This window comes from Bubalus kerabau, chromosome 6 (assembly GCF_029407905.1).
Source record: "Bubalus kerabau isolate K-KA32 ecotype Philippines breed swamp buffalo chromosome 6, PCC_UOA_SB_1v2, whole genome shotgun sequence".
NCBI lineage: Eukaryota > Metazoa > Chordata > Mammalia > Artiodactyla > Bovidae > Bubalus > Bubalus kerabau.
In genome coordinates, this window is record NC_073629.1 from 90,045,372 (window position 1) to 90,071,969 (window position 26,598).

At 38.6% G+C, this 26,598-nt stretch overlaps 1 protein-coding gene across 2 annotated transcripts in view; it reads right to left on the reverse strand.

The window, feature by feature from the left end:
* The window catches only part of PRKAA2 (protein kinase AMP-activated catalytic subunit alpha 2), a 69,810-nt gene extending 49,485 nt beyond the window's left edge, over positions 1-20,325 (reverse strand). Inside the window, exon 1 of one of the 2 annotated variants that reach the window (XM_055585774.1) lies at positions 20,153-20,325. In XM_055585774.1, the coding sequence (XP_055441749.1) occupies positions 20,153-20,246 (94 nt within the window). In that variant the 5' untranslated portion in view covers positions 20,247-20,325. Of the gene's footprint in view, positions 1-19,508; positions 19,528-20,152 lie in introns of those variants that run through there. The other variant, XM_055585775.1, reaches the window with a different exon arrangement.
* Positions 20,326-26,598: the final 6,273 nt, after the last annotated feature.

Consider the following 26,598-nt stretch of genomic DNA (forward strand, 5'->3'; position numbering starts at 1 on the left):
AGTGAAACAATGAAGCAGTAATGTATATCCTTAGAGATATACATGTGTTTCCTTAGTCCTCAAAGTCCAGATGTAACTTACCAATCACAGATAATTTTCACCATAAATACTGCTGGTTGGTAACAGAACTGAAATAGCACATTTATCTTGGTATATGTCCAAGAGAAACTGTATCAAAAGAAGGTAAAGTAAACCTAAGGTCATCTTTCCACAGGAAATTTGGATGCCTTTTATTTCTTTGTCTTGCTCTGGCTAATTGCTCTGGCTAGAATTCCAGTACTGATTCAGTCTTGGTCAGTCAGTCAGTCAGTCAGTCAGTTCAGTCGCTCACCCGTGTCAGACCCTTTGCGACCCCATGGACTGCAGCACACCAGACCTCCCTGTCCATCACCAACTCTCGGAGGTTACTCAAACTCATGTCCATTGAGTCAGTGATGCCATCCAAGCATCTCATCCACTGTCATCCCCTTCTCCTCCTGCCTTCAATATTTCCCAGCATCAGGGTCTTTTCAAATGAGTCAGCTCTATGCATCAGGTGGCCGAAGTATTGAAGTTTCAGCTTCAACATCAGTCCTTCCAATGAATATTCAGGATTTATTGCCTTTAGGATGGACTGGTTGGAGCTCCTTGCAGACCAAGGGACTCTCAAGAGTCTTCTCCAACACCACAGTTCAAAAGCATCAATTCTTCAGCACTCAGCTTTCTTTATAGTCCAACTCTCACATTCATACATAACTACTGGAAAAACCATAGCCTTGACTAGACGGACCTTTCCCATGAACAGTATGAAAAGACAAAGATATGACACTGAAAGATGAACTCTCGAGGTCAGTAGGTGCCCAATATGCTACTGGAGATCAGTTGAGAAATAACTCCAGAAAGAATGAAGAGACGGAGCCAAAGCAAAAACCACAACCAGTTTTGGATATGACTGCTGATGGAAGCAAGGTCCAATGCTGTACAGAGCAATATTGCATAGGAACCTGGACTGTTAGGTCCATGAATCAAGGCAAATTGGAAGTGGTCAAACAGAAGATGGCAAGAGTGAACGTCAACATTTTAGGAATCAGCAAACTAAAATGGATTGAAATAGGTGAATTTAACTCAGATGGCCATTATATCTACTACTGTGGGCAGGAATCCCTTAGAAGAAATGGAGTAGCCATCATAGTTAACAAAAGAAGAGTCTGAAATGCAGTACTTGGATGCAGTCTCAAAAATGACAGAATGATCTCTGTTCATTTCCAAGGCAAATCATTCAATATCATGGTAATCCAAGTCTATGCCTCTACCATTAATGCTGAAGAAGCTGAAATTGAACAGTTCTATGTAGACCTACAAGACCTCTTAGAACACCCAAAAAACAAACACAAAAATGATGTCTTTTTCAGTCTTGGTACATTCTGTGTTTCCAGAAATGCATCAATTCCTTCTAGGTTATACAATCTGTTGGCATGTTATTCATAATAGTCTCTTATAAGTCTATATTTCTGTAGTCAGTTGCAATGTCTCCTCTTTCCTTTCTAATTTTACTTACTTGAGTCTTTCTTTTCCTTAGTTCAGCTAAAGGTGTGTCATTTTTTTTTTTTTTTTTTCAAAGAACAACCTCTTAGTTCCATTGATCCTTTCTGTTGTCTTTCTGGTCACTATTTCATTGATTTGCATTCTGATTTTTATTATTTCCTTCCTTCTACTAACTTTGGGCTTAATTTGCTCTTCTGTTTTGAATTCCTTGAGGTATTAAGTTAGGTTGCTTATTTGACATCTAATTTCCTAATACACGTTACTATTGTTGTTCAGTTGTGTCTGACTGTGACTCCATGAACTGCAGCACACCAGGTTTCCCTTTACTACCTCTCAGCACTTGCTCAAACTCATGCTCATTGAGTCAGTGATGTCATCCAACCATCTCATCCTCTGTCACCCCCATCTCCTCCTCCCCTCAATCTTTCCCAGCATCAGGATCTTTTCCAGTAAGTTGGCTGTTTGCATCAGGTGGCCAAAGTATTGGAGCTTCAGTTTCAGCATCAGTCCTTCCAACAAATATTCAGGACTGATTTCCTTTAGGATTGACTGGTTTCATCTCCTTGCAGTCCAAGGGACTCTCGAGAGTTTTCTCCAGCACCACAGTTCAAGTCAGTTCTTTGGTGCTCAGCCTTCTTTATGGTCCAACTCTCACTTCCACACATGACTACTGGAAAAACCATAGCATTGACTAGATGGACCTTTGTTGGCAAAGTTATGTCTCTGCTTTTTAATACAGTGGCTAGGTTTGTCATAGCTCTTCTTCCAAGGAACAAGTGTCTTTTAATTTAATGGCTGGAGTCACTGTCTGCAGTGATTTTGGAACCCAAGAAAATAAAGTCTCTCACTGTTTCCATTGTTTCCCCATCTATTTGCCATGAAGTGATGGGACCAGATGCTATGATCATAGTTTTTGAATGTTGAGTTTTAAGCCAGCTTTTTCACTCTCCTCTTTAACCTTCATCAAGAGGCTCTTTAGCTCCTCTTCACTTTCTACCACTAGGGTGGCGTATTTCCTGCATATCTGAGTTTATGTGTACATATTACTATAACCTTTCCTCTCTGATATACTTTTGTTGCCTCCCAGAATATCTAATATACTATATTTCCACTTTCATTTGTCTCAAGATAATTTATTTCCATTTTGATTTCTTTTTTGACTCAATGGTTTCTTATAAGTGTGTTTAGTTTTCACATGGTTTAGGATCTTCTTACTATCTTCTTGTTGTGGATTTCTAGTTTCATACCACTGTGATCAGAAAAGATGGTATGATTTCAATCTTAAATCTGCTAAGACTTGTTTTGTAGCCTATCCTATGATCTATCCTGGAGAATGTTCCATGTGTACTTGAGAATAATGTGTATTCTGTTGAACAGAATGTTACATATGTCCATTTGTTTTCAAGTGTGATTCAATTCCAATGTTTCCTTGTTGAATTTGTTTGTATGTTCTATCCACTCCTGATAGTGGAATGCTGAAATATCCTACAATTAGTGTGCTGCTGTTTATTTCTCCTTTAAGATCTGTTATTATTTGCTTAATGCATTTTGGCACATATATATGCCTGTGTTGGGAGCATATATACTTATGATTGTAAGGAAATGGCAACCCACTCCAGTATTCTCGCCTAGAAAATGCCATGGACAGAGGAGCCTAGCAGCATACAGTTCATGGGATCACAAAGAGTCAGACATGACTGAGTAACTGAGCACATAACCTCTTGATATACTGATACCTTTATCATAATACAATGACCTTTTTGTCTCATTATACTTTTTTGACTTGAAGTCTACTTTGTCTGATATAAGTGTGGTTATGCCTACCTTCTTTTGGTTTCCAATTACTTGAAATATCATCATCCATCCTTTCCTTTGAGCCATTCTGTGTCTTCAAAGCTAAAAAGTGTTCTGTAGATCACATATAATTGGGTCTTGCCTTTTTTTTAATCCATCCAGCCACTGTGTGCCTTTGGATTGGTGAATTCAATCCATTTACATTTAGATTGACTATTTGACATGTAAGAACATACTACTGCCATATTGTCCTTTATCTTTTATTATTTCACTGCTCCACTATTTCTTCTTCTGTTTCTGTCTACCTTTGTAAGTTGGTGGTTTTCATAGTGATTTTCTCAGTCTCCCATTTTTTAAAAAAATATTTCATTCTCCACTAAGTTTTTTTATGGTTACCATGAAATTTATATAAAACTTTTCATAGATGAAAGTTATTTTTCTGCTGATAGCAACTTATCTTCATTTGTCTATAAAAGTTCCATTCTTTAGCTCTTTCCTTTTTACATTTTTGACATCACCAATTACCTTTCTTATGATTTGATTACAAGTTGTGGTAGCTATACTTCATTTCCTTTACCTTCTGTGCTATAATTAGGACTTAAATATATTATTACAAAAGGTTACTTTTCTATCATCATAATCAGAGTTGTGTACTTTCATCTTTTGTGCACTTTCAACTTGAAGAGCTCTTTTCAACATTTCCTGTAAAGCAGGTCTAGTGGTGATTAACTCAGTTTTTGTCTGGGAAAGCCTATATTTCTCCTTCATATATGAAGAGTAATTTTGCCAGATTGAGTATTCTTGGTTGGCAGGTTTTATCTTTCAACATTTTGAATATGTCATTCCACTATCGCCTAGCCTACAGAGTTTCTCCTGATAAATCTGCTGATAGCCTAATGAGGGTAACTCTGTAGGTTACTATTTTTCCTTGCAGTCTTTAAAGTTATCATTGACTTTTGTCAGTTTTAATACGTCTTGGAGAATGCCCTTTCATGTTTACATAAGTAAAGGTGGATGTATATATCCAGTATCTTCTCCAGGTTTGGAAAGTTCTCAGCTATTATTTAACACACTCTCTGTTCCCTTTTCCCTCTCTTCTTCCTTTGGCTCACTAGATGAAGTCAGAGAGTTTTTACAGTTTCTTCACTTTTTAAAAATCTTATTTCTCTTTCTCTTTCTGCCATCTGAATCATCTCTATATCCCTGCCCCTGAGCTTGCTAATTCTCCCATGTGACTTGCTCTATTTCCATTGCATTCTAATTCTTAATCTCATTTATTGAGTCCTTTAGCTCCATAATTTGTTTGGTTTCTTTTTAGAATTTCAGTCACTTGGGTAAAGTACTCCTCCCATTTATTAATTTTATTCCTGAGATCATTGTATTGCCTAAGTTTTCCTGCAGCTCACTGAATTTCCTCTTAATAGCTATTTTCAACTCTTTATCAGTTAGATCACAGTATTCCAGATCTTTGGGTTTGGTTGTGGGAAAACTGTCACTTTCTTCTTGTGATAACATGATTACAATGATATTTTCCCATGGTGCTTGATGAAATGAGACTTTGCTCTCACATTTGAAGTAGCAAAGATTTTTCTTTATTTAGGAAAGGCTTTGTTTACTCCTAACAATTCAGTAGGTTGGTAATTAGAAGTCTTCCTTTTGTTTTCCAGAAGGTGGTGCTATAACACAGGTTATTATTATTTTTAATTTTTTTCATTTCTCTTACCAGTACAAGGTTGGGAGTTGGGAATGTGTATCAACAACAAAAGTAAGTTGGCAGAGAAAATAAAAGAGGAGAGGGTAGCTGGTGGCACATTGGAGGAGATGTATGTTAATCTTTGGGCTTTGGGTGTGCCCACAACCTAGTAGAGGGATCCCCAAGTTTGGGGTGAGGGTCCCACCAGCCCATGGGTAGTCCTATGGCCAGAACCATGGGACCAATGGACAGGAGATGTTTTCTTTCCTTTCTCTTTGCCCTTTTCTCTTTCCTTTTCCTCTCTCCACAGAGAGAGCAGCAGGTCCCTCTAGCTGCAGCATGCGCAGCTGGGCAGACCCCTACTCACCACCATCACCCTCCACCTCCTTTGCCAAAAAAAGGTCTGTGCTGGCCCACTGCAGACCTACTGGCAACATTCCCTCACTCCACAGCCTTTTCTGCATTCCAATCCACCCACTCTCAGGTACAAAGATGGATGGATCTCGAGTGTCCTGGAATGCTATGCAGAAGAGCTTTATTAAAAAAAAAATTTTTTTTGGTTATGCATGTCCAATTAGATGTACATTGAAGGGGAGAGGAAAAAAGAAATAACTCATACTGACATCACTTCAATCATAATTATTTTAAAGTCCACGTCTGATAGCTTAAATATCTGAATTCCTATGAGGTTTTTTCTATTGTCTTGCCCTTGTTTCCTAGCATGTTGAACACTGTGTGAAAAACTATAGAGGGCCCACTTTATTTTATTCTCCTTCAGAGAATAAAGACAGGAGGCAGATCATCTTAATATGTTTAGTATTAAGCTGATTCTAAGGATTTAGGTCTTCAGGGGCTTGCAAACAAAAACCCAAGTGCTTACCTGTGACTCTCCTCCTTGATAAGTTGTGAACTCCAACTGCTGTCTCCCCAGGATTCAAACTATGCCTAGCTTTTCTGCCTTTTATCCACTGTTCTCTGTTTGGCTTCTTACATTTACCATCTTTACAAATTAGCAAATGACTCAAAAAGAAAGGCCAAACAAAATGTCAAACTCACTCCAATGCATTTTTCTTCTCACAGGGATATCAACCACTCAAGTCCTGGCTGCCTTCAGATTTTTAATTTTCTCCAGATTTTCAATTCCACTTTAACTAGAAAGTTGATTTGATGCAAGTAAGAAATCATAGCCAGATAGGGAAGACAATCTCGAGTCTTTAAAATTAAAATATACAAATATGTGTGTGTGTGCACACGCACACGTTTATCAATTCAGTTCAGTTGCTCAGTCATGTCCAACTCTTCAGGACCCCATGACCTGCAGCTCGGCAGACTTCCCTATCACCAACTCCCGGAGCTTGCTCAAACTCATGTCTGTCGAGTCGGTGATGCCATCCAACCATCTCATCCTGTCGTCCCCTTCTTCTTTTGCCGTCGATCTTTTCAGCATCAGGTTCTTTTCCAGATTAAATCTAGATAAATTCCAGGTAAAATCTAGGAATATATTCTTTACCATACCTCACATGGCATACTTTCTGAACTCCTCTAGTTATAATGATCATTCTCTGAATGAAATATATATGGCTAAGATTTTTTTTCCAAATTGTGGAACCAAGAACTAAAGTCAACATTCAACATTTAGCTTAATACAAAGTACAGAACTATACTATTACTACTTCTACAACTATCTACTAATATGGTTCATTAATATCAATCTATATGTCTATTTTCTACCAAAAAACAATCTTTACACTTAAGTACTCATAATATATACTTTCAAAACTCATGGTCAGATAAAACTTCAATATGTTAGAACTGCTATCAACTGTTCTACTCTCTTATATACCTGCTTTTCATTTTTGTTTTTACCCTAGATTTGACACTTATCCCTATCAAATTCTACCTAGCAACTCAAAGAGTCAATGAAATTTTAAATTCTCATTCTGTGACTTGTCTATCAATTATCTCATCTAGCTTTGTTCTATCCCAAATAGGAAATCTTACTATACATATTAAATAGAGTAAAGGACCAAGATTTCCCTTAGAATGACATGTAAGTTCTTTGGGAATAGTTGTTCAGCAGCAATAAGCCCTCCAAAGCACATTTCTTTATCTTAACCAAAAAGTTACCATAGGACACAAAGCTAAATTTCCTACTAAAAGCAAATTTATAGTATATAGTATAACCATTATACTACTTAACTGTGAATTAGTAGAGCACTGAGAAGGCCTGGTATAAATTTGAGTAAAAGGTAGATTCATTACATCATATTTGACATAGAATTCAAACATGAGAGATGAATCATTTAAGTAAATTCTGTTTTGAACATTTCCCTCTTCCTTCTTTCCAGAAACTCCCAATTTGTAGTATCATTGCCACATTTTTGACAATGACATAAACAGTTTGCTTAAAATCTTGTATGACTAAACATGTAGGTGCTTAAGATATAATTGGTTCTATTATCTCATTTATATGGAGCTACTCTATGTCCGAGGTCAGGGGCGGCGGCTGAAAGGAGCTACCCCACGCCTGAGGTCAGGGGCGCAGCGGAGAGGAGCAACCCCACGTCCAAGGAGCAGCGGCTGCACAGGCGCAGGAGGGCCGAGAGGAGCTACTCCACGTTCAAGGTCAGGAGGGGCGGCCCTGAGGAGATACCCCTCATCCAAGGTAAGGAGCAGCAGCTGAGCTTTGCTGGAGCAGCCTTGAAGAGATACCCCATGTCCAAGGCAAGAGAAACCCAAGTAAGATGGTAGATGTTGAAAGGGCATCAGAGGGCAGACACACTGAAACCATAATCAAAGAAAACTAGCCAACCTGATCACACGGACCACAGCCTGTCTAACTCAATGAAACTAAGCAATGCCATGTGGGGCCACCCAAGACGGATGGGTCATGGTGGAGAGGTCTGACAGAATGTGGTTCACTGGAGAGGGAATGGCAAACCACTTCAGTATTCTTGCCTTGAGAACACCATGAATAGTATGAAAAGGCAAGATGATAGGATACTGAAAGAGGAACTCCCCAGGTCAGTAGGTGCCCAATATGCTAACTGGAGATCAGTGGAGAAATAACTCCAGAAAGAATGAAGGGATGGAGCCAAAGCAAAAACAGCACCCACTTGTGGATGTGACTGGTGATAGAAGCAAGGTCCCATGCTGTAAAGAGCAAGATTGCATAGGGACCTGGAATGTCAGGTCCATGAATCAAGGCAAATTGGAAGTGGTCAAACAGGCAATGGCAAGAGTGAACGTCAACATTTTAGGAATCAGTGAACTAAAATGGACTGGAATGGGTGAATTTAACTCAGATGACCATTATATCTACTACTGCAGGCAGGAATCCCTCAGAAGAAATGGAGTAGCCATCATGATCAACAAAAGAGTCTGAAATGCAGTACTTAGATGCAATCTCAAAAACAACAGAATGATCTCTGTTCGTTTCCAAGGCAAACCATTCAATATCACAGTAATCCAAGTCTATGCCCCTCAACCAGTAACACTGAAGAAGCTGAAGTTGAACAGTTCTATGAAGACCTACAAGACCTTTTAGAACTAACACCGGAAAAAAATGTCCTTTTCATTATAGGGGACTGGAATGCAAAAAGTAGAAAGTCAAGAAACACCTGGAATAACAGGCAAATTTGGCCTTAGAGTACGGAATGAAGCAGGGCAAAGGCTAATAGAGTTTTGCCAAGAGAATGCATTGGTCATAGCAAACACCCTCTTTCAACAACACAAGAGAAGACGCTACACATGGTCATCACCAGATGGTCAACACAAAAATCACACTGATTATATTCTTTGCAGCCACAGATGGAGAAGCTCTATACAGTCAGCAAAAAGACCGGGAGCTGACTGTGGCTCAGATCATGAACTCCTTATTGCCAAATTCAGACTTAAATTGAAGAAAGTAGGGAAATCCATTATACCATTCAGATATGACCTAAATAAAATCCCTTATGATTATACAGTGGAAGTGAGAAATAGATTTAAGGGCCTAGATCTGATAGACAAAGTGCCTGATGAACTATGGATGGAGGTTCATGACATTGTATAGGAGATAGGGATCAAGACCATGCCCATGGAAAAGAAATGCAAAAATGCAAAATGGCTGTCTGGGGAGGCCTTACAAATAGCTGTGAAGAGAAGAGAAGTGAAATGCAAAGGAGAAAAGGAAAGATATAAGCATATGAATGCAGAGTTCCAAAGAACAGCAAGGAGACATAAGAAAGCCTTCCTCAGCGATCAATGCAAAGAAATAGAAGAAAATAACAGAATGAGAAAGACTAGAGATCTCTTCAAGAAAATTAGAGATATCAAGGGAACATTTCATGCAAAGATGGGCTCGATAAAGGACAGAAATTGTATGGATCTATAGAAGCAGAATATTTTAAGAAGAGGTGGCAAGAATACACAGAAGAACTGTACAAAAAAGATCTTCATGACCCAGATAATCACAATGGTGTGATCACACACCTAGAGCCAGACATCCTGGAATGTGAAGTCAAATGGGCTTTAGAAAGCATCACTACGAACAAAGCTAGTGGAGGTGATGGAATTCCAGTTGAGCTATTTCAAATCCTGAAAGGTGATGCTGTGAAAGTGCTGCATTCAATATGCCAGCAAATTGGAAAACTCAGCAGTGGCCAAAGGACTGGAGAAGGTCAGTTTTCATTCTAATCTCAAAGAAAGGCAATGCCAAAGAATGCTCAAAGTACCGCATAATTGCATTCATCTCACACGCTAGTAAAGTATGCTTAAAATTCTCCAACCCAGGCTTCAACAATACGTGAACCGTGAACTACCAAATGTTCAAGCTGGTTTTAGAAAAGGCAGAGGAACCAGAGATCAAATTGCCAACATTCGCTGGATCACTGAAAAAGCAAGAGAGTTCCAGAAAAAACATCCATTTCTGCTTTATTGACTATGCCAAGCCTTTGACTGTGTGGATCACCACAAACTGTAGGAAATTCTTCAAGAGTTGGGAATACCAGACCACCTGACCTGCCTCTTGAGAAACCTATATGCAGGTCAGGAAGCAACAGTTAGAACTGGACATGGAACAACAGACTGGTTCCAAATAGGAAAAGGAGTACGTCAAGGCTGTATATTGTCACCCTGCTTATTTAACTTATATGCAGAGTACATCATGAGAAGTGCTGGGCTGGAAGAAGCACAAGCTGGAATCAAGTTTGCCAGGAGAAATATCAGTAACCTCAGATATATAGATGACACTACCCTTGTGGCAGGAAGTGAAGAGGAACTAAAAAGCCTCTTGATGAAAGTGAAAGTGGAGAGTGAAAAAGCTGGCTTGAAGCTCAGTATTCAGAAAACGAAGATCATGACATCTGGTCCCATCACTTCATGGGAAACAGATGGGGAAACAATGGAAACAGTGGCAGACTTTATTTTTGGGGGCTCCAAAATCACTGCAGATGGTGACTTCAGCCATGAAATTAAAAGACGCTTACTCCTTGGAAGGAAAGTTATGACCAACCTAGATAACATATTCAAAAGCAGAGACATTACTTTGCCAACAAAGGTTCATCTAGTCAAGGCTATGGTTTTTCCAGTGGTCATGTATGGATGTAAGAGTTGGACTGTGAAGAAAGCTTAGCGCCGAAGAATTGATGCTTTTGAACTGTGGTGTTGGAGAAGACTCTTGAGAGTCCCTTGGACTGCAAGGAGGTCCAACCCATCCATCCTAAAGGAGATCAGTCCCGGGTGTTCATTGGAAGGACTGATGTTGAAGCTGAAACTCCAATACTTTGGCCACCTCATGTGAAGAGTTGACTCACTGGAAAAGACCCTGATGCTGGGAGGGATTGGGGGCAGGAGGAGAAGGGGATGGCAGAGGATGAGATGGCTGGATGGCATCACCGACTCGATGGATGTGAGTTTGAGTAGACTCCAGGAGTTGGTGATGGACAGGGAGGCCTGGCATGCTGAAATTCATGGGGTCGCAAGGAGTTGGACATGACTGAGCAACTGAACTGACTGACTGATTATCTCATAACTAAGTCTGGCAAAACTCAAGTCAATTATGGAATACATATGGTACCAAGTTATGCCCCAACACATTAAAAACAAAAATTAAATAATATTTATGGTATTTATCAAGTAAAGTAAGAATTTAGAAAAACACTTATGGCATACTTAAAACTTTAATTCCATTATTTTCAATTATGATAGCTATATAACCATCTTATAATTAGTTTATAATTAAGAAATTGAGAGATTAAATGAGAATATATTGCTCACTATGTTTTTAATAGTGCATAAAATGTAAATACAAAATAATATGAAGAATAAAGAGTCCAAAAAAAAGTAGTTCAATAAATTAATACACTAACATTCAGGATAAGAGATGTTAGAGCAAGATTTGATGATTCTATAAAAGGCATTTAAAAAAACTAAGGGCAAATTTAAAAAAGGATTATTAACACTTAAAAATAAAAGCACTACCAAAAGAAATACAGTAAAATTTATCAAAGGCAAACACTGTCAACCATCAGACACCACTTAAGCAAGAATACTGTTCCCTTGAAGGGGTGCAGGTTTCTATTATTAGCGGAGATAAGAGCTGCCTCAAATTCTTTCCTTAATAACACTATACTAAAAATAAAATGGTTGCCACATTTCAAAATAAACACATTGCTTTGCATATGCATTTCAATGGTCTAAATAATAGATAAAAATCGATTTAACCTGATTCAAAGTGTTTTCTCTTACATTTGCAACTAATAAACACACTAGGGAGACTGGCTCTCACTTTCATAGCACATTCAATATTTTAGGGGTCTTCTGCCACCCACTTTCTCATCTGAGATTAGATCTTCTCTTAGATCCAATTAAATTATCTACCTGGCTTCAAAATATTAACTACTTGCTCTATAAAGTACTTTCCCTATCATTAAGGAAACCACAAGAATCTCAGAAGAGTAAATGCGACAATATAATCACTACAAAGCAGTACAAACGTTTTAAGGAAAGCTAACATGAACTACAAGGTAAGTGACTATTTTTGCACATTGGAAAAAAAAAAAAAAAAAAAAACTAGATAAAGCAGTGCTGTGTCAGCACGGGAAAGGGAGAAAGTCCACAGAATTGAAGTAAGTTCCTCAGTATATGATCAACTACAAAAATCCTTTCTAATTCACATAGATATATGTGGAGAAAGATTGTAGAAAGGCATTTTTAGCTCAGAGTCTGCATTTTCTGAAGTTTGAAGAAAATTAACTGTGTGTATTATTTTGGTTCTGCTCCAAGTAGAACCTTGACAACAAACCACATATAAAAACTGCCAGCTGCTGCTTACATCCTCCTCCCTTTCCCAGCTTTGCCTCCTTTATCCAAGAGTTCTATGATCACTACCATGAGACCTGGAATAGATATCTGTTACATGTTTGCATATATTCATTGCATACATATACATGGTATACAGAAGAGCGGATAAGTGAGCAGTGTCTGGAGAATTAGATTAATAAACATACACAAATTAAATATGAAAAAAGACCAGAGAAAAATAAAATAGAACACAGTAAACTCTTTCTTCTCAACATCAATTAAATCCTGGTCTCAGAACCAGATCACAGATTATTCTGAGTTCAGCTAATTACAGGTTTACAAATATATAAAATAGGGCCCAAGTATACAAATACATAAAAGTTAAGTACTTGTATATTTTCACCTACATTTTCTCCTGTATTACTCTCAAAAGTATAAAAGAACATATAAGTCTTATTCCCTTTTTCAGAGATCAAGTGACTTTGGCTTGCAACAGCAAACTCCCACACAGGAGGCCTTCTAAATCCAGTATTCTCTATACTGTATACCATCCTGCCTTTGTGGACTTCCTCTGAATCTATCCATCTATAACACTGTTTCCTATAGAAAAGTGTCTTTCAAGAATCAATCCATTACACAAAATGAACAAAATCCATTCAGCATTAAGGACAAAACACTGAAATCACAAAAATAAGGTAAATCAGGGGGAAAAACCCCTAAATAGCACACTATTTACTTGATTATTTAAGAAAGATGATGAATTCATTTTCATTTCATTAACGGTCTAGTATTTCAGAAAATATATAGCTTCATTAGTTGGAAGTATTGCTTAACAGCTGTTTAGAATTACATATTTTCAGAAGTAAAATCAGTTCAGCTAGCAATTTATATGAACATCAAAAGTTATTTTCATTCTTATTAATTTTCCATATTTGTGAAAAAACAAATTTCATGACTTAACCCAAAAAGATACTGGATTTTTAATATAAACACTAAAAACTAAACATCATATAGCACAAATGAGTTAATCATTAGGAACTTTCCAATGCAGGCATCCAAAAAAGTTGGGGCAAATTATTAAAGTTAAGTCTCAATGTTGCAATCAGAATCACAATCAGTAAACATTTATTATTAATAACACCTCACACAGGGTACAGGATTCACTCAAATTGGCCATGTATCTAGTCATCTCCACAACAGCCATCTCTCTGTAAAGTAACTCATTTTCTCTTAAGCCATTTTATGTGCCTCAATTCATTTAATCCTTTAAAAAAAACCTAGAATGGAGGTAGCCAAGTATTGTTATTGTCATTTTACAAAAGAGGAAACAAGCTCAAGGAAGTTTAATGGTTTCCCAAATTCATATAACTGGCAGTAGCATGAAATGAAAATCCTCAGCTAATGCCTTCCAAAACCAATGTTCCTTCATCCTAGGACATCGTTATTTTTTACAAATTCTCTTTAGTCTGGTTACTAAAGGCCACTGGCAATCTTTAGTCAAAGTTATTTTCATAATGGGGATGGGGCAACCCTGAAATACCTGGTATTTTAAAGAAATTTAAATAGTTAAATTAGTTAATAGTGTCAGAATTCAGTAACTTTATCATATTAAAAAAATGGAATAGATTGAGACACAAGAGTAAAATTTATATGAAAATATAATTTTTAATCATCCATATGTAATTTATCCATCTGCCAATGCAAGAGACTTATGAGACAGGGGTTCGATCCCTGGATGAGGAAGATCCCCTGCAGGAGGGAACGGCAACCCACTCCAGTATTCTTGCCTGGAGAATCCCCATGGACAGAGGAGCGTAGCAGGCAAGAGTCGCAAAGGGTCGCATAGGGTCGCAAAGAGTGGGACAGACTTGCATCAGAGAACCCTAAATTTGCCACTTCTGCAACTTACTAGCACTGTGACCTTAGGCAAGTTAAGGTATCTAATTCTCAATATCTACATTTGCAAAATGGAGATAATACCAAATCCAGGATTACTTTGGGGAATAAATAAAACCAAGTGCATATATAATAAATATAGTATCAACTTAATCACGCTGTAGCTTTTATCACTAAATTGTTACAAACATGTTTCCCTTTTCTTTTGTTTTACATTATTTCAGCTATGGTCTTCAGTAATTCAAACTTCTACTAAGCCAGAAGGAACAATTAAACTTATCCATTTTTTGAAATCAAATCTTCAAAAATTCGGTTGCAAATAAATTTCACATTCCAGTGTTGTTGCTAAGGAGAAGAAAAAAACAAAGCCCAAAGAGGTTTCAAGTATTCTTTAGGGCCTTGACACTACAGTTCAGTTGCTCAGTCATGTCCAGCTCTTTGCAACCCCATGAACTGCAGCATTCCAGGCTTCCCTGTCCATCACCAACTCCTGGAGCTTGTTCATACTCATGTCCATTGAGTCTGTGATGCCATTCAACCATCTCTTCCTCTGTTGTCCCCTTCTTTTCCTGCCTTCAGGCTTTCCCAGCATCAAAGTCTTTTCCAATGTCAATTCTTCACATCAGGTGGCCAAAGTAATGGAGCTTCAGTTTCAGCATCACTCCTTCCAATGAATATTCAGGATTGATTTTCTTTAGGATGGACTGGTTTGATCTCTTTGTAGTTCAAGGGACTTGTCACTACATGAGGGTCAAAAACAAGGCCAGTGTGGGTCAGAAATACCCCAGGTATAACTCTGAGGTCCACCAACTGACCAGGTAGTTGTCTGAGATCTAATTTATCACTTAGGACTTGGTATTTACATTTCTAGGGCTTCCCAGGTGGCACAGTAGTAAAGAATCTGCCTGCCAATGCAGGAGGCACAGGAGACAGGAGTCCAGTCCCTGGGTTGGGAAGATCCCCTGGAACAGGAAATGGCAACCCAGTCTAGTATTCTTGCCTGAAAATTTCCATGGACAGAAGAGTCTGGCAGGCTACAGTCCATGGAGTTGTGAAGAGCCAGATACAATTGAACAACTGAACACAAGCTCTACATTTGCTTATCTTTCCTGTTATCTTACACAGAAGTGAAGATTTAACAAAATATTTACTTAATTTCTTGAAAGCCAATTCTGTGAGCTATTCACATAAGTATTTGAAAAACAACAAAAAATAAAGCTTTGATGAGACCTTGCTGACTAGAAAAGGCTACTTTGACTGAAAGCCTCCTATAAGATGGTTGGATGGCATCATCAACTTGATGGACATGAGTTTGAGCAAGCTCTGGGAGTTGGTGATAGATGGGAAGCCTGGTGTGCTGCAGTGCATGGGGTTGCAAAGAGGCAGACACGAGTGAGCAACTGAACTGAACTGACCCTATTGTGTATAATTCTAATGAAGAATAATGATTTCATAAATCAAATCTGTCAGTTCTCACCCTGAAAATACAAGCTTCTTTTAAAAATATAATTACCATTATATTTAAAACACTTTTTTTCTTCAACTGGTCTTTGTAAAACACATGTACAAACCTGTTCTTCTAGAATTTCTATGACCTTCATTATTTAGGTATGAACTGAGCAAGTCTAATTACAAGACCTTTTAAACAGCAGTTATACCTTACCTGGGAAAGAGTAAGAATCAAAACAATACATAGAAAAAAATTTAAGTAGATAAAATGCACTTCTTCAAACTCTGACAGCCAACATAATCTGTTTCCATAAGTACTCCCCTAGTACTCTCACACTAGAACAATGGAGAAAAATTAACTCAATATTTTAAATAAGGTTTCAATTATTTATCAACAATTAGAAGGATTTCCATATGTTTTTAAAAGTAGCTTTAAACAAGTGCTATTAAATGAAAACTAGTTATTTCCATTTTTATTCATTGTACCTAACTTTGCTCTGTAAATTGATACATCAACAACTGAAGTTAAATTTTCAATATCTATAAATAACATAATAGCTAAAGAGAGAAGGCACATAAAATATTCAGCACTTCTCCATGTTTTTATAGCCATATAAAACTAAACCATCTACTACTGTTTTTTAGTAGAAATTAAATTTATAAAGTCTAAATCAATATCAAATCAAAATGTAAGTATTTTCAATAAACGATCCTGGAACAATTGGATATCCACATTAAAAAAGTTGACCTTAGAATCTCAACTTATACCATACTCAAATGTTAACTCAAAATGGGTCCTAAATGTAACTATAAGAACTAAAACAATAAACATCTATTTTTTAAAAAAATGTGAAGAAATTCTTGAAACCCAAAGCAAAGATTTCTTAAATATAACATCAAAAGCATCATCCATAAAAGGAAATAGTCAATAAGCAGGACCTCACAAAAATTCAAAACACTTATACATGTCAGAAAACTGACGTGAAGAAATATTTGCAATAAGGGACTTGTATCCAGAATTTATATAAAAAAAATTCTTATAAACTCAACCAATCCAACAAATGAACAAAAAGACATTTCACCCAAGATACACAAATGGCGATTCAGTACATGAAAAGATGTTCAGTATCATCACTAGGAAAGCACAAATTGAAACCCCAATGAGTTACCATTTCACACCTACTATAAGAGTTATAAGAAGACAATAAATAAATGTCAGTGAGGATTTGGAGAAATAGGAACCCTCATACATTATTGGTGGGATTGTAAAATGGTACAACCACTTTGAACAGTATGCAGTTTCTCCAACAAATAAAAATAAAATTATGATACAAGCCAACAATTCTACTCTTAGGTATATCTACCCAATATACATGAGAACAGATATCTGCAGCAGAGACTTGCACACAGCGTTTGTGGTGGCATTATCTGTAACAGTCCCAAACTGAAAACAGAGGTCATCAACAGGTGACTGCACAGGCAAAATGTGGCATTTCCATGAGGTGGAATATTATTAAGCAATGAAAAGGAACAATGCTATGTCATGCATGAACATCAAAAGCCTTGTTAAAGAAGTCAGACATGAGAGACTTCATATTCAATGATCTCATTTATAAGAAATGTCCAGAGAAAGCATATTTATTCAGACAGAACACAGATGAACAGTTTCCTAGGGCGAAGGGTTAACTATAAATGGCATGAGGAATTTTATTGTGGTGATGGAAATGTTATAAATCGATCTATAAAATGGTTGCACCATTCAGTAAAGTCACTAAAAATCACTGACTTGTACTACGCATAATACATTTGGGATGGGTGACTTTCATGATATGTTAAATATGCTTGAAAAAAAGTTGTGTTTAAAAATAAGAGTGCTCTTGTTTGTAGTCCCTTAAAGAATTACAATGGACCCTTGAATAACACTGGAGTTATAGGCACTGGACCCCAGGAAGTTGAAAACTTGTATATAACCTTATATTCATCCCTTAGTATTCATGGTTGCACATTTTAGGATTCAACCAACCTGGACTGTATAATACTGTAGTATTTATTTGGAGGAAAAAAACAATCTGTTGTAAAAGTACACCTCTGCAGTTGAAACTCATGTTGTTCAAGGGTCCACTGTAAATGAGTAACTTTAGACTGCTGCAACTTATATAACTTATATTTTTATTTTAACATATTTTTATTAAGCAACTGTACTAATTCTAACTTTGGATGGGAGAGCACTGTCTAACTTTGGAGAGGTGCTCATACAGTGTTAGGGAATCTCCCCAGTTAGTTGCTCACTGGGAAGGAGTCTTCCAGGAAAAGGATTTCTCATAAATCCAAGTACCTTCTGTTGGTTTATATTTTAAGTCAGTGCCTAGAAGCAGTTCAAGGATATATACAAAAAGAGATTTAAGTTGTCCTGTGACAATGGACCAAATGATCTATCTGATGGGTATTTTAGCCAACATTCAGATTACACAAGAATTTTTTAAAAAAACAACAATTTTTAACACAATTTGAAAAGGAACAGTATACATTATATAACCTGGAAAGTGTACATGCCTAGATGGTGAAGACTTGAGTGTATAACATCAAAACACAATAGTCCTTAGTAATGTCACAGCATTAATCCAGTTCCTGAATCTTCATATATTCACTCTAAATATATTCTCTTCACTTACCACTTTATGAGGTCTTGCAAACCTAAGCCAGAACTTCACAGCCCTCACAGGACTTGAAAGAATTTTACAAACCTGAGGTCTTTACATAAATACCACCCTATCTGTAAGGACATGCCTGACAATCTTACTGAAAATTGCTAACTGCACAAAACTCTGATTCATTTTTCTTCACAGCACTAAAAATACTACACACACACACAAATATATATAGTGATTACTGTCTTCCCCTACTAGAATATAAGCACCACAAAAGGAAAGATTTTAATGATTTTGTTCCTAGGGTATCCCCATTACCTAGAACAGTGCCTGTGGAACACTGTAGGCACTCAGTAAGTGTTTACTGAACAAAGGAAAGGGTATCAAATGTGTGCAAGTAAATAAAAGCTCATCCCTGCCATATGAATGGACGACTTCTATCCACTTACAGCCTGGATTCAAGGTTAAAATAGGGTTTTTGGACGAAGTGAAAGAGTAGTACTGATCTCTACACTACCATGTGTAAAACAGCTAGCTAGTGGGAAGCTAAGGTCTGGCACAGGGAACTCAGCTGGGTGTTCTGTGATGACCTAGCAGGGTGGGAGGGAGGCTCAAGAGGAGGGAATTCACTTATACTTACAGCTGATTCACAATGTCATAGAAAAGAAACTAACACGAAATTGTAAAGTAATTTACTATAATTTTAAAAACCTAAAATTTTTTCATTATGATTTTTTAAGGAAACAGAGGCCTCAATAAAATCTTCAACCTGCCTACCCAACATTTTCCCAGCAAAACGAAAAAAAGAAAAAAGCAACAACCAAAAGAAGTATTTTTAATACGTTGGTTCTAGTTCTGGAGAGAGGACAAGTTAATTAAACTCACATGACTCTTAAGAAAAACAGGAAAGTTCAATACTTAACCAGTAACCAGTTTAAAAAAAAAAAAAAAATCAAAGCAGCCTGTTTTTGTACACCCAAAATGGGATCCCATCACCTAGGAACACAGAGCTCAGCAGAGTATGTCTTACAGTTCTGGCCTCAGCCCTACATCCTCCAAGATCCAACTCCAAAGTCCCTTTTTCCTTTCCCTCCATCCTGGAAGCCTTCCTAGAACCATTTTACACACACCAAGCAACCTTCAGACCTCCCAGTTCTAACTAAGCCCTGACCCAACCCAGCTGCATCCCAGCGTTTCCCACGGCCAGCAGAAAGACCCACCCATCTCGCGCCCCGGGATCCCCCGTAGACTACCAGCCCTACTAATCCACAACCAGGGAGCACGAAAGAATCCAGGCTGCAGGACTTCCCAGCCTGGCCAAAATTGGAGGACATTTTAGACCTTTATCCCAGTTCTGCCAATTTCGGTGTGACCTTGAACACGTCCCTCCTAGGAGGTCCCCGTTTTCTCACGTTAAAGGCGAAGATAACACCTGCACCTGCTGTAAGGATTACAGGAGATCACACGTGAAGCACCTAACGGGACACCTGGCACGAAATGGGAACTCCACCATCAGGGCCGTGGGTCATTCCTCAGCCCTATCCCTACAGCCTCCCAGCTGAAAGGCATCTCGCCCAACAACCCCATCTCCGGGTTTCAGAGGTGGGCACTGAGGTCGGCCAGTAGAAGCGTGCTGGACGCCAGTCCCAGGACCTCGCGACGCCCCCGCCGAGCCCCCTCGCCGGGGACCCGCCGTTGCCGCGGGGCGAAGCGGTACCCACTGCCTTCCCTGGGTCCCCAGGTTCCGCGCGGCCCGGGCGCGGCCGCTCCACCTGCCGCCAGGCCCCGCCACCCGCTGCCCGCTCGCGGCCCGGCGCTCCCGGACTCCGGGGCTCGGCCTCCCGCGAGGCGCGGCGTACTCAACTCTTCACTTTGCCGAAGGTGCCGACGCCCAGCGTGTCGCCCAGCACGTAGTGGCCGATCTTCACCCGCCCGTCGTGCTTCTGCTTCTCAGCCATGTTCGGCGCGCGCAGCCTCGCTCCGCGGCCGCGGGATCCTCTGTGCGGCGGCCGCCGCCGCCTACCCACAGTGCAGCGGGCCCGCGGGGGGCGGGGGCCTGGAGACTTGGGGACCAGGCGAGGCGGGGCGGGGCGCCGGGAGGGGGGACGCGAGCAGGTGGGGGGGCGTGGGCGTGTGCGCGCCGAGGCCCCGTGGGCGGGCGTCAGGCCGGCGTGGGCTCAGGACCAGGGCCCTGGGGGCGCAGTGGAGGGAGGGTGGCGCTCGGTGCGGGGGAGGTCGGAGGCCGACAGGTGTGCGCGGAGCCGGGAGGGGGAAGGATGTCGCCTGGCTACCTGGAGGAGGGGCCCTGGGGTGGGAGCCGGGTTAAGGGGCCCTGGAGCAGAACCTGACGGTGGAAATGAGAGGGTGAGACTTGGGCCGAATCTTGCCGAGTGGAAAGACATGGAAGTATTAATAGAACCTGGAGAAGAGAAACAGGCCTGAAGTGTGGGGAGAGAGGGGCGTGAAAAGCAGCGTGTGGGTCCGAGGGAAGTCAGGGCTGGCGGCAGTGGGGAAGGGCCTTGATCGAAGGTCAGTCGGAGGAGAGTCACAAGGAAGCGTTTGGAGTCACGCACTGTTTTCATACAGGTCACCACAGCACAAACAAAAAAAGCCAACTCTGCCGGCTTCACTGATCCTCCTCTACGTACTGTCTAATTCTCAGTTATGGAGGAGAGACCCTCTCCAGAGCTCTCGGTTCTAACTAATTTGCACAAAGTTCTCCAATCAGTCCCAATATTCGCTCAACTGTATTTTAGACATATAAATATATGGGTTTTCTAGGCGGCTCAGTCGTAAAGAATCCGCCTAGGAGACAAGTGTTTGATCCCTGGGTTGAGAAGATCCCAGGGAAAAGGAAATGGCAATCCACTCCGATAGTGTTGCCTGGGAATTCCCATAGACAGAGGAGCCTGGCGGGCTGCAGTCCGTGGGGTCGCAAAAGAGTTAGACACGACTAATCATGTATATATAGCATAGAAATTGTGGCAGAGCTGCACAAGAGGGAAATAGTGAAAGAAATTGAAGAGGGAAACTGAACGTAGTGAGTTTGGGGAGTAAGCTACCTAAGGGACGAGGGCAATATAAGGGCACAAATTAAAGGTAAAGATTGAAGGGGGAGTGAGGAAACTGCAAGAGGAAACTAGAAGCAGGCAGAGCCTTAAAAACTGCCGAGATACAGTAAGTACAGTGATTATCGCTTCCTCCTCCCGCCCTCCCTTCTCCTCTCTTTTCTTCTTTCTTTCCTTCCTTCAGTCTCCTAGTTTCCAGTGTTGCCTGTCTTTCAATGCTTAAAAATCATTTGCCTATTGGGAATAAATGTTTAAGAATTAGTTGAACATCTTTTACCTTTGTGTATGACAGTCGAGTTTCAAGGTCACATTCCTCAAATAGTAAGTCTCATCGCATTATTTATAGGTAAAGAGAGAAATGTATTAAAAAGGATAAGATGTAACACAAGTTCTTTTTCTGAGAAGTGATGAATATGCAAATTGCAAACTTGCATCTATTCTGCACACCAAGCCAATCTGATGAGAGATGATCATGGCTTATAAATTATAGACATCACAGCTGTTGAACAGAGGCTATTTCTGTTCATTCTTGGGATCATCTTTCTTGCTGACAAGAAGTATCATTTAAGAATCACTCTACCTAGCCGGCAATTGGAGGAAAATAGCCAGTTATTTTGATACTGGTATTTGGTTAAGGATCACTCCTTCGGTATTTATTCAAGTAAGAAAAAATATCTGTTCTGCTTTTGAGAAATAAGATGAATGTGTCACTTGTTTTAACATCCCAGTGAAAGATGTTAAAGACTATTAGATTGCTTTCTTGAAGCTTTATGAAGACAGCCTATAAAGAAATTTTAAAGCATTCTGCAGTGTCTTAACTATTGGTGGATAATTAAACTTTAATTATTATATGCCACATAACTATGATCCTTACCTAGCAACTATGAACTACTTTGTAGTTTTATTATTATACCAAACAAGTAGATGATACTTCATAGATTAAAAAGCTCATTTAAATGCAATTATCTCAGTTGTCATAAAAGAAACTTATTATTATCCCCATTTTATGATGATAAAACCTAGATTTTCCCTTTCTGATTTGCCCAATGCAAATCAACTAAGTGGCAGACTCAGAACTCATATCCAGTTCTGACCTGTCCTTTTGTGTTTTTACTATGAAACAGCTACCCATATAAAAAAGAGTATGTGATGCTCTAAAAACATAAAATTTTTACAATTATAGTTTCATTGTCATGTTTTTATTATTTTTAGGGAATGTCAACCGGAGAAGGCAACGGCACCCTACTCCAATACTCTTGCCTGGAAAATCCCATGGATGGAGGAGACTGGTGGGCTGCAGTCCATGGGGTCGCTAAGAGTCGGGCACAACTGAGCAACTTCACTTTCACTTTTCACTTTCATGCATCGGAGAAGGAAATGGCAACCCACTCCAGTGTTCTTGCCTGGAGAATCCCAGGGACAGAGGAGCCTAGTGGGCTGCTGCCTATGGTGTTGCATAGAGTTGGACATGACTGAAGCAACTTAGCAGCAGCAGCAGTAGCAGGGAATGTCAACAATATGTACTTTAATCTTGTATTTTTGTCTGTTTTCATGACTTTCGTTTAAAGGATAGATGGAATGCTAAGTGGGTGATGACAATGGGAAAGGACAATTCTTGGTGGCATCACTCAGTCTTCTGTTGCTGAATAATTTCAATTGTGATTCCATATTTGCCTCTCCTACCCAACAGTACAACATGAGAATTCATCAGATTGAATCTCCTTAAAGAGCCATGCCACTTGGAGGGTCTCACCACCCCCCAAAAAGTCCTAGTAAACACAATAGACCCCATTTTATTGTTTTCCAGTGATGTTTTAGTGTCCACTTGTTTAGTACCAGTCTCTAAGATTACTGTCCCCTGGGAAGCTATTCAGTTCTTAACCAGGTCCAGCTATTACTGCTTTACCTTCTTACTACGGTAACTTTGGAGTTACTTGACTTCAAATCCTCTATACTGGGGACCTGAGTAAGAGAATAATGGAGCACCACCTAAGCAAATACACTTAACTAGATTCCATTGGTATTATCAATAACCACTTTCTTCAATTCTTTGCTTCTCCTTGAGGCTTACCTACTCTGACCACACACCTGTGCTCTCTATTCTGCATTCTCCATTCCCCTAGACCTTCTCTGCTTTTTCCATGGCACTAACCTTCTGACATACTGTTTAATTTACTTGTTTATTACATTTTTGTTTTGTCTATCTCTTGCAACTAGAAGGTAAGCTTCACAGTTTCTTCCCCTCTCTTTTTATTCACTAATGGATATATCCTCAGCACAGATGTACCCTAGTAAGTCACAGGCTCTTTCTTCAGTGGATTAAGCTTGTGTGGCACCTGAAGTTCATACAATGAGGCAGAACTTCCTTAATGAAAAAATATGAAGTTGGAGATGTAAGTAAATATTTGAAATTAAATCTACAAAATTTTTGAAGTTAACAAATAACACAAACTTACCAAATCTAGAAAAATAACATTTTTATAAATTAACTATTCCACCTATCTCTATAATACATGCTTTCTACATATTTTGGCTGTGTATTCTTTGATTGTCTCCTCATATTTTATATTTTTATAGAGAGAATAGAAAGATAATTCTGTCCTTCCTCTAACATGATTGATCAAATTTTTGTTCACATCTTCCTCTTCAGGATTCACATAGCACTTTTTTCATAGAATTAATATAGCATCTATCAATTCTGTTATTATATATGTGAATATTTCATATACCTTTCACATTTCATATACAAACTAATATTTCATATACATGTGAAAATAACATACCCTTTCTGCTGCTCCTGGGACTTGACAGAACCTAGTATATCATTCCCGAAATATTTATTGAATTAGATTAAAGAAAAAGATTACTAAAATGCAGAACCAAGTAGCAAGAATACAGGGAAGAGCATTTGAAAAATAAGTCAAACTTAATATCAATTTGATTTCACAAACACATGTATTAAATACAAAGCAGAATTTTTGGTATAGCAGTCATTAGTGAGATTGGAGATGGGAATAACCCAGAACATATAGGACCTTAGAGACTCATGATAAGGTATTCTTTTCTATTATTGTTCTCCAATTTAAAAAAAAAGAAAGTTGGACATTCACTGATTAATAAAATGTGCTGATGGTGTCTTATAGATAGTATTAGTTCAGTAATTGCTTCTTTTTTATTTTTATTATGAAAAATTTCAAACATACACCAAAGTAGGATAAATAACTCCCACCTTTAATGATTATCAGTATTATTTCATTTAGCAATCTATTTTTTCACTTTTTTTTTGTTTCATAGGGTGTTTTATTAAATTTATTTGCTTGCTGTTTCACTGGTAAATACTTCAGTATACACTGCTAATAGATAAGAACTTCTTTTTAGCATAGTGATGCTACCATTATCAATTGCTAACAAAATTAACAATAATTCCTTACTATTATAAACCACCCATTTTGTGTTCAATTTCTCTTGATTGTCTTAAGAATAACTGTACATTTGGTTTATTCTAATCAAGATTTTTGAATAGCATTTTATTGAGATGCATCTTATATTTCTTTTAATCCGTGACTTTTTTCTTCCCCCTTTAATAAGTGTCATTTGTTGTTTAATAAGTAGGTCGTTTTACCTGTTGAATATTCTAAACCCTGTTGGATTTACTTTAACAGTTATTCTTGATCATCAAAGTATGATGGTCTGGTGTTGTAGGAAGCATAGTATTTAGAAACAAAAATCCCGAGTTCCTGTCTCAGCTTAATCACTTAGTGTGTCCTTAAACAGATCGATTTACATCTCATTGGTAAAACTAGTAGTGTCAGGAAATTCAATTCCCAAATCCACTGCCCATGTTAGAATGAAACTATCGAAGGAAAAAGGGAGAGTACTATGAAGTACTATAGGCTATAGTCCAAGGTATCTCAACAAACTGATCTTGGTACATTATTTTCCCTACACATGTTTTACCTCTTGACATTTATTATTATTGGAGTGTAAGGTTGAGAGGATAATATTACCTGGGCCAACAGTATTCCAGAAAATAAGTGGATACAATACATGTGACAACCGTTAAAACTCTTTAAAGAAAGTATAAAACTTTGTGATGTTATTTTTAGCAGGTATTCTAATAACAAATATTAAATTTAATGTAATCCATTTTCATTTTCATCTGAGTATGTTTCTAAATTGCTTCAATATGAGTCAACATTTTTTTCAGTGTAGTTAAGAAAAATATAACATTTTGGATCAGATTTTCTCCATGGCCAGATGCATTAATTGGAATAACAAAGGTTGTTTGCTTTGCTGTATAAACATTATGGATTTAACAGCATTTTTAGAATCTTGCTTTCATGTGTGTGTTGACAGCTTGTCTGGAAAAAAAAAAAAACAAACTCAAACATACTTTTAGATCAATTAAATCAATTCTTTCCCGCCTGGCATGGATTCAGTGCCTAGCTATACTGTGCTTTTAAACTAGTGAGGTTTGAATAAAGTGATGCCAATGTCACCTTGACATGATTATCATCGTATTATAGCTGTGTGTTGGAATTAAAACAACCCCTGACAAAACTATAGAGTATACACATTATTTGAAGTCTTTTATAATACACTTTTAATGACCCCCAGTGGGTGTTAATGCTTTGGGTTTTTGTTTCAATCCTGTGAACATTAACGACAAAGCTTTAACATGATTAATTAGTGCAAGCATAAGACCAATTAGCTAATTTCAAAATTTCCTAATGCTGCATATATATTAAAGTAACTCTCCCTCCAAGATTAAAGACCTAAAAAAATACCCAGAGATTTCTATTTCTTTTCTGTGGGCAAGCACTAGGTGCCCTTCAAGGGCTCTTAACTCGGAGGTTCTGATTCTCTGAAATTAACTGTGTTACATTCATTAAGGGGCTTCCCTGGTGGCTCAGTGGTAAAGAATCTGCCTGCAATGCAGGAGACTTAGGCAATGTGGGTTCGATCCCTAGGTTGGGAAGATCCCCTGGAGGAGGGAAATGGCAGCCCACTCAAGAATTCTTGCCTGGAGAATCACATGGACAGAGAAGCCTGGTGGGCTACAGTCCATGGGGTCACATACAGTTGGACACAACTGAAGTGACTGAGCACGCATGCATTCATTAATAAACTTTACACCCTTTATTTTTTAAGTGTTGAAATGTTTTTAAAGTGGTATAAAACTAGTGATCTTACCAAATAAAGATTCCCAGATTCTTTGGGTATATTGCTCCTTGTTCTAAAT